Consider the following 8,863-nt stretch of genomic DNA (forward strand, 5'->3'; position numbering starts at 1 on the left):
CAGCAGGAAGCCTCGGGTTTCCTTTGATGCACTGGTGTGGGAGATGAAATGGGCCGGGTACAGGGAGCTGGGAATGAGGGTAGGGTGGGATGCAGGCAGGCTGACGAGGACCGCTGTCCACTGTCATTTAATCTGTATCGTGAGGGGAAATAGCCACGAAGAAAAGTGGGGGGCAGAGAGATTAAGTTCTCACTCAAGAGCAAGGCACCCAGGCTGATCCGGCCCAGGCCAGTCCATCTCGCCAGCTGGACCCTGCAGACCCAGGGCCGGCAGTTCCCCTGGAGCCCTGGGGTCAGTCCCTGGGCTCCTGGCACTTGCCTTTCTCACCTCGTGCTGGCCTGACCTGGGCAGAGAGCGGCCACCCTACGTGCTGACCACTGTCACCTTCCGGACGACAGCACCTAGGCAGCAGGAGTGGGGAGCACGCAGCCCCAGCCCCAGGGGCGCCTCAGGGAGAGAGGGCCAGAGCCTGGCTGGCTGCCCCAAGGGTGGGCCTGAGCAGAGCCAAGTCCAGACACGTGCCCAGAGCGCCCCCTGGTGGCCATGCTCCCAGCCACCGGCTCTTGCAGGAGCGGGCTGAAGGCGGCAGAGGGCGCCCGCACACCCTTTACTCCCAGAGGGCGAGGCAGGGGCTCAGGGAGTGCCTTCGGGAAGGTGGGTGCCCAGGCTGGCAGGTGGCTAAGGGCGCCCCAGGTTGGGGGTGCAGCTGAGGGAGCAGCACGAGGGCAGTCACAGCAGGCGGCAGCCTTCAGCCTCCCCGTGGACCACCTGGAGGCCACCAGCTTCTCCAGCCCTCCTTCCCTTCCGGCCCAGGCTGGGGAGCATGGTCACATCCTGTCCAGGGGGAGCTCCAGGACCTGCTGGGGGCTCCTCCAGGGCCCTGGGGGGGGCGTTCAGGGTGGGGACTCGGAACCCCGGAGCATCTCAGCCACCCAGGCTGGCAGGAGGACCAACCTGCGCAGCGGCGGGAGGACAGCTCCTCCTGGGGTCTGCAGCTGGGGGGGCTCCCACTGCCTAGGCTCTTGGCTAGGGGGCCACCCCACCCCACGGTCTGTGCCAAGCACCATCTTAGCCCCAGGGTCTATGCTGGGCTGTGGTGGTGTCACCCTCTGGCACCTACACTCGGGAGGACAGCAGGCCAGGGAAACTTCCTAAGGAGCGGAGGCACACATGCATCACCGGCCCTGCTCCCTCCCATGCCCTCTAGTGAGAACCGGGTGGAGGTGGGGTGAGGGCTGCCAGAGATGGGGCCTGTGAGAGTCCCAGGTGGGCTCAGGGCTCCTGGTGTGGTGGCCAGGAAAAGTGCTCGTGGGCAGGGCACCTGGGCTGGGGACGGGAGCAGCAGCTCCAGCCCCAGGGCAGCCCCCTGCACACCAGGGCCTGTGAAAGGAAGGGTAGTTGAGGATTTGACCAAGCAGGGGCCGGCTCTGTCTGAGCTCGCCTGGGGCCAGTGGAGGCCAAAAAAGCTAGATGGGGAGCAGACATGGAACTGCTCGGGGCCTTGCGCCCGGTGAGTGGGCTGAGGGAGGCCCTCCTCCCTGGGGGACCCCAAGCCCCTGCCCTCCCTTCCCTGACCCAGTCTGCTGGCCCCTAACTCATTGTGGAGGCCGCCGGAAGGGGGATTCTCTTTCCTTGGGCCCTGAGCAGTGGGAAGCAGGGACCCTGGGGACAGGTTGGGGGCCGTCTGATCGGTGCCCGCCAGGAGGCTGGCCCTGGAGCAGCCCTGCGCTCAGCTGCGGGAGTGACCCCTGTGTTCCTGGGTCCCAGATGCTCACGGGCTGCTAAGCTGGAGGTGGGTGTCTGCCTGCATCCCAGTGACTTCGAGGCCCAGGGCTGAGCTGGCAGGAGGAGGCCCCACTTTCCCTTTGACTCAGACTCTCTCACCTTTTTCTTTTTCCTCTGAGAACCTCTCGTTCTGACCCATCTCTGGGCCAACCCTGGAGCCCCATTTCCCAGCCAGCAGGTTCTCACGAACGGGGGTGGAGCAGCGACTGGCAGGCATGCCAGGGGCCCCTAGGAGCAGCAGACCTCGCGTAAGGGTGGGGGAGGTTCCTTCAAGTCCACCCAGGAAGGGAGTGGGCTGCGGGTGTGGGTGAGGCCGGTGGCAGGGCCCCAGCCAGCCTGGCAGTGCAAACAGGAAGGGCAGAGGCTCTGGCAGCCAGGAGCCAGGTCACTAGCAGGCTGTGGCGGGATCAGCTCCTTCCTGCTCTCCCCCCCCGCCCAAGGGGCGCCTGCCACAGGGAGAGGGGGTGGTCTCCTCTGGGGCCCCCGTGCCAGGGAAGAGACGCCTGGGTGGGACCAAAGGCCCAGTGCCACTGTGGTCCTCTCTCTAAACGACGGGTGCCGGAAGGGCAGGGGTGGCAGCAGCTGTCCGCTCTGGTCAGGGCCTGACGCTGGCCCGTGGGAGCCAGGCCTGGCGGCTGCATCCACACCTTGAGCCACCAGATGGTTTCTGACAGATCCCGCAGGCCCCGCTCCACCCCCCCGCCGATGTTGCACAAGGCCTCACCGCAGCTCAGAGGTTATGCAGGGGGTGGGGAGCCTCAGAGGGGCCAAATTGCCCCCCTTCTCCTGGACTTGCCTCTGTCCCCCTCCATGGGTCTGCCGCCAGCTCCCCGGTTCCTGCCCTGAGGGCAGGCTGGTCCTCACTGGAGGGCGGGAGTTGGGGGAGGCCAGCAGCCTCGGGAGCCCGCGTGGAGTAGGACAGGGAGTTTGGGGCGATGGGAGGCGCCCAGGATGGCGCGGGCGGCAGATCCGACCACTGATTCCTGGTTGCTGTTCCTTCCACGACACCCGGCCCACAGCCTCCAAAAACTGGACTGGCCTGAGGCCTTTAGGACACTAGCATGAGGGCTGGGCCTTGCCCAGCCACGTTCAGCCAGGTTGAAGGAAGCTGATGGCTGAGCGTGAGGTGCAGGCCGGAGCCAGCGCCGTCCAGCTCCGAGAAACCAGAGCAAAAGGGGAAGGAACTGGACCTCCATGCCTGGGCCTCCAGGGCTGGCCGGATGGCGGGGGTGGAGAGGGACTCTGGACCTCAGCCTTCCTTTTCCTGGAGCGGGTGCCAGCCCCCTGCCCACGTCAGGGACAGAGCGACTCCTTCCCTTTCCAGCCTGGAAAGCCCCCTCCCTGCCCCCACTCCCACCCTGGGCTGTGGGACCTGGAAGAAGAGACCTGGAGACCCCAAGGGCGGGCCTCCCACCGCAGGTTCCTGCAGCTCTTCCCGGCCCGGCCAGAACCTGGGCTCCGCAGCCAGGGCTTCCACAGACACGGGTCCTTGGGAGGGGAAAGAAGGTGTGGCAGCCCTACAGCCCACCCCGGGGCCAGGCCCAGCCTGGCACCTGCCCACTGTGGGCACGTGCTGGGGCCTTGTGTGGGCAGACACTCCTAGGACCCCTGGATGGAACCCCTCTCTGGGAATCTGGGCTCCGGGACAAAGGTGTCCTAGAGGCAGCAGGGGTGGGGTGGGGGTGGAGCGGCCCAATTAGGAGCAAAGAAGAGGAGAGACCTCAGCCTTCTGGCAAACAGCTGAGGGCAGCACATCTGCGGCGAGAGGGTCTGGGGGCCCACGGCGGAGTTGAGGGCGGTGAGCAGGGGAAGTTGGTGATGACACAGCCCTGGGGGAGGTGGTGCTGGCCTGCGCTCGGCTGGCCTCCGAGGGAAGCGTGCCTGCTCTGCACGGGCGCCCCAGGCCTGGGCAGCAGGCAATAGGTGGGTGCTCAATGGCTGGGCCACCCTTCTGGGGTGGGGGCCACCTCCTCTCAGGAAGGCCTCCCTTTCCCTGAGGTCACGCGGGCCCTCTTCTCCTGCCTCCCGTGCCTGCCCCGTGCGTCACCTCTAGGCCTTTCCAGAGGCCAGGAGAGTTGGAGGACAAGGTCCTGGACCCTGGCTGGGCACCCTTCCTGTAGCCGCCTCCCCTCAGCAGCCAGAGGACTAGAGGGGGAGGCGGGGTGAGGATGGCAGTGATGCCAAAGGTCACCTCGGGGCGGGGGCGAGGGCGGGACAGGAGCGGGAAGGTACCCTGGTTGCCCTCCTGCTGAGCAGATGAAAGGACAGCGTTTCCAGATGGGGCTGGGTGCAGGGGTGCAGCCGTGATTTCAGGGCATCCCCGTGCAGCCGCGGCTGTGATTTGAAAACCTCCGGCTTCTCGAGTAATTAATCTAGGAGCTGCCAATGCATAATGCCGGTGAGTGTCTGGTCTTCGGGGAAGCTTGGGCTGGGAGGATGGGGCCTGGGGTGAGTCCGAGGAGACAGCCTCTCTTCCTGTGTCTTGTGCAGGGGTAAGCCCCGCTCCAAGGCTTCGGGCTTTGGGGGGCCTGGCGGTAGCGGCTCTTCTCTCGGCCCTGTGGCTCCTGTGGCTGCTCAGATCAGCCCCTGGGGGAGCTCCGGCGCCCCAGCCCACAATCACCATCCTCATCTGGCACTGGCCCTTCGCCAGCCAGCCCCCAGAGCTGCCCAGCAATACCTGTGCCAGCTACGGTGTGGCCCACTGCCACCTGACCACCAACCGCAGCCTGCTGGCCAGTGCCAACGCCGTGGTCTTCCACCACCGAGAGCTGCAGACCCGGCAGGCCCGTCTGCCCCTGGCCGAGCGGCCGCAAGGCCAGCCCTGGGTGTGGGCCTCCATGGAGTCGCCCAGCCACACCCGCGGCCTTGGCCGTCTCCGTGGGGTCTTCAACTGGGTGCTGAGCTACCGGCGTGACTCAGACATCTTCGTGCCCTATGGCCGCCTGGAGCCCCGGGAGGGGCCTGCGCCGCCACTGCCGGCCAAGAGCAGGGTGGCCGCCTGGGTGGTGAGCAACTTCCAGGGGCGGCAGCGGCGCGTGCAGCTGTACCGGCAGCTGGCGCCGCACCTGCAGGTGGACGTGTTCGGCCGCGCCAGCGAGCGGCCCCTGTGCGCCGACTGCCTGCTGCCCACCGTGGCCCGGTATCTCTTCTACTTGTCCTTCGAGAACTCCCAGCACCAAGACTACGTCACCGAGAAGTTCTGGCGCAACGCACTGCTGGCCGGCACAGTGCCCGTGGTCCTGGGCCCCCCGAGGGCCACCTACGAGGCCTTCGTCCCGCCTGATGCCTTTGTGCACGTGGACGACTTCGGCTCGGCCCACGAGCTGGCCGCCTTCCTCACTGGCATGAACGAGAGCCGCTATCGGCGCTACTTTGCCTGGCGAGACCGGCTCCGGGTGCGGCTGTTCGGCGACTGGCGGGAACGCTTCTGCGCCATCTGCGCCCGCTACCCCCACCTGCCCCGTGGCCAGGCCTACCAGGACCTCGAGGGCTGGTTCCAGGCCTGAACTCTGCCGGCTGGAGGAGGCAGGGGAAGGTGGCTGGGAGCCGGAGGTGTGGGCAGAGGCCTGGGTGTTGAAATCCAACCCACCGGCATCCGACCAACCCCCATGGGCAACCCACCGGCTGACTTGGGTGCTGGGGACGGAGGCCAGGAAGCAGGGGTAGCCTTGGCAGGCTGCCCGGAGGTGGAGGCGGGTGGGCACTGGAGCCACTATTTGGGGCCGGAGGTGTGAGCAGGGAGGGAGCAATGGGGGTGCACGTTGCTGGGGCCCATCAGAGATGAGATGCTACAGAGGCCCTCCCTCCCCACCTTGATCATACCTTGGGCCGGTCAAGGCTGTCCTCCTGAAGTCTGTGGGGGCAAAACCTGGGCCCCTAACCTCTGTAGCCACGGTCCCCTCGTCCGGGATGTGCAGGCTGGAGCCCCGCGTACAGACCTGTGTGGCCTGGACCCGAGACAGCCAACCAGCTTCTTGGGCTTTTGGCAGCCTGCAGTCAGTCCCCTCGGGGAAGGGGACACCGATCAATAAACAAAGGACACGGATGGCGTGGCACGTGTCGACGAGTCTGCTTCCCGCTGCCACCCTGGCCACACGGGCCTTTGTCCTGGCCGGATCCCGCCCTCTCCATCCCAGACTTCTGTCCTCCCAGCTTGCTGCAGCCACACTGAATGGCACCGCAGCAGAGAGCCTTCCCTGACTCCCCAAAGGCCTAGGGGCGGAGAGCAGAGGCCAAGGACAGCAATGCGGCCGGGGCGGGGGAAGGTGCCCCATCTCGAAGGCCTTGGGATTTCATTCTCAGGCTGCAGGGTGTCCGGGGTGTGACGAGGTCTGGTTTTCGATGTGGGGTTCCCTCTGACTGGTGGCTGGTGAGAGCACGGGCATTACTGCTGCAGCCAAGGGAGCCCTTGTGGCAGGCTGTGTGGGGGAGCCGCTATCGGCGCTACTTTGCCTGGCGAGACCGGCTCCGGGTGCGGCTGTTCGGCGACTGGCGGGAACGCTTCTGCGCCATCTGCGCCCGCTACCCCCACCTGCCCCGTGGCCAGGCCTACCAGGACCTCGAGGGCTGGTTCCAGGCCTGAACTCTGCCGGCTGGAGGAGGCAGGGGAAGGTGGCTGGGAGCCGGAGGTGTGGGCAGAGGCCTGGGTGTTGAAATCCAACCCACCGGCATCCGACCAACCCCCATGGGCAACCCACCGGCTGACTTGGGTGCTGGGGACGGAGGCCAGGAAGCAGGGGTAGCCTTGGCAGGCTGCCCGGAGGTGGAGGCGGGTGGGCACTGGAGCCACTATTTGGGGCCGGAGGTGTGAGCAGGGAGGGAGCAATGGGGGTGCACGTTGCTGGGGCCCATCAGAGATGAGATGCTACAGAGGCCCTCCCTCCCCACCTTGATCATACCTTGGGCCGGTCAAGGCTGTCCTCCTGAAGTCTGTGGGGGCAAAACCTGGGCCCCTAACCTCTGTAGCCACGGTCCCCTCGTCCGGGATGTGCAGGCTGGAGCCCCGCGTACAGACCTGTGTGGCCTGGACCCGAGACAGCCAACCAGCTTCTTGGGCTTTTGGCAGCCTGCAGTCAGTCCCCTCGGGGAAGGGGACACCGATCAATAAACAAAGGACACGGATGGCGTGGCACGTGTCGACGAGTCTGCTTCCCGCTGCCACCCTGGCCACACGGGCCTTTGTCCTGGCCGGATCCCGCCCTCTCCATCCCAGACTTCTGTCCTCCCAGCTTGCTGCAGCCACACTGAATGGCACCGCAGCAGAGAGCCTTCCCTGACTCCCCAAAGGCCTAGGGGCGGAGAGCAGAGGCCAAGGACAGCAATGCGGCCGGGGCGGGGGAAGGTGCCCCATCTCGAAGGCCTTGGGATTTCATTCTCAGGCTGCAGGGTGTCCGGGGTGTGACGAGGTCTGGTTTTCGATGTGGGGTTCCCTCTGACTGGTGGCTGGTGAGAGCACGGGCATTACTGCTGCAGCCAAGGGAGCCCTTGTGGCAGGCTGTGTGGGGGGGAGGGGAGGCTGACGGTGAGCCTCTGGGTGGTGCTGACAGGGCCGCAGGAGCGCATTCGCCCCTGCCCCAGGTGGGGTGGGCAGCAGGTGGAGGCAGGAAGCTGCCCGCCCCTTGGCAGTGGCTTGTGGGAAAGGCCCACCGGTGACTTCCTGCCCTGCCCTAGCCCCGGTACTGGCTGAGGAGAAGGAAGTGTCCTCAGGCTGCAGGGTGGAGCGGTTGGGGGATTGTGCTCTGCCCCTCTTCCCGCGACTGCTCCTTCTCACACCGTAAGGAAGGAGCTGGGACAGGGTGGAGAGGTGCGGCCCCCAGATCTGCCACTCAGTTTAGGATGCGTCTTCTTTGTGCAGCCCAGACACTGGACACCACTCGGTTTGCCCCTCCCGTTCACAAGTTGGGAAACTGAGGCTGGGAGGAGCCATCAGAACCCACCGCCAGGCCCCCGCAGGGGCCGACCTGCCCTCTGCTGGCCTCCCTGGGAATGGACCGCCCCACCCAGCTCAGACCCGGCCTCCGGCTGTCCCGCCGCTTGGCTCCAGCAGGCACCAAACCACCTCTGCGGAATTCACTGGACCCCAGACTCCCTATGCAGAGGCCAGACTCACCCTCACATATAGGGAGAAAAATGAGCCACTCACAGAGGGAGCAGCCTCAGTCTCCCTGAACTCCAGCCTACCCCGCCTGCAGGGAGCAGTTCTCTCTCTGGGTCCCTTCCCTTCCTCGCTGGGCCCAGGGAGCTGCAGCCCCGGCCGAGCCCAGCCAGGCCAATCCTGCTACTTGGTCACCAAGCGGCTCATTCACAAGGAATGCAGGAAACTCTTACAGGGGTAGGACAGCCCACCTGCAGCCCCTCTCACCAGCCCCACACCCTCGTAAGGGGTACAGGTCGGGGCTGCACCCGGTGGGGCAGGAAAGCTGAGTCTTGAAGCGGTGAGCGCAGGGCCCGCCCTGTGCATAGGTGGGATCTGCATGCAAGGCGGAGCTCCCCTCCCCAAGTGTGGGCGGCTGCCTCCCTCCAGGCCCCAAGTGCCCTGAGCACTGGGACCTGTCTCTTAGGTCCAGGTGAAATTCCTGCCATCAGCGCTTCTGCGGGGAGGGCAAGGCGGAGGTGGGGACCTGGTGGGGGACGACCGCTCCCAGCATCCCCTCAGGGCGCCCTCGGCCAGGGCCAGTGACGACCTTGGGGTGCCTCTGTGGGAGGAGGGTTTCAAGGGGGTGGGGCGCTGCGCGCAGGCCGGGCGCCCCTGGGGGGAGAGCGCCCTGGAAGGGAGTGAGTCGGGGCCCTTGGTTTAGATGTGGGCTCTTGGGCGCGTCACTTCAACGCCTAGCGAGGTGGGGGGCGACCAGAAAGCCACTCTTGGCGGGTCAGAGCTCCAGGAACGGCCCGGACGGGGGCGGGCGGGAGGCCCGAGGGCGGGCACCGGGCGGCCCCTTTAAGCGGGGGCGGCGCAGGCGGGGGGCGGGCGTGAGCGGCTGTCGCCGCGGCCGCCGGGGCGGAGCCAGCGCCGAACCGGTCCCGGACGCCCGAGACGCCGCCCCGCGCGGGCGATGCCGAGCGGCGCGGCGGGGGGCGG

The 8,863-nt window shown here is 66.8% G+C and overlaps 2 protein-coding genes across 2 annotated transcripts in view; both read left to right on the forward strand.

Moving 5' to 3' along the window:
* Positions 1-4,170: 4,170 nt before the first annotated feature.
* FUT7 (fucosyltransferase 7) lies at positions 4,171-5,291 on the forward strand. Its single transcript, XM_007458957.1, has 2 exons — positions 4,171-4,183; positions 4,276-5,291. Exons 1-2 carry the CDS (start codon positions 4,171-4,173, stop codon positions 5,289-5,291), a joined length of 1,029 nt encoding a protein of 342 aa, XP_007459019.1.
* A 1,178-nt stretch (positions 5,292-6,469) lies between these two features.
* Positions 6,470-8,863, forward strand: part of ABCA2 (ATP binding cassette subfamily A member 2) — a 23,519-nt gene continuing 21,125 nt past the window's right edge. The window contains exons 1-2 of the mRNA XM_007459008.1: positions 6,470-6,589; positions 8,346-8,559. Coding sequence (XP_007459070.1) covers positions 6,470-6,589; positions 8,346-8,559 — 334 coding nt within the window. The remainder of the gene's footprint in view (positions 6,590-8,345; positions 8,560-8,863) is intronic.

This window comes from Lipotes vexillifer, unplaced genomic scaffold, assembly GCF_000442215.2.
Source record: "Lipotes vexillifer unplaced genomic scaffold, Lipotes_vexillifer_v1.1 scaffold636, whole genome shotgun sequence".
In the NCBI taxonomy this organism is placed as follows: domain Eukaryota; kingdom Metazoa; phylum Chordata; class Mammalia; order Artiodactyla; family Lipotidae; genus Lipotes; species Lipotes vexillifer.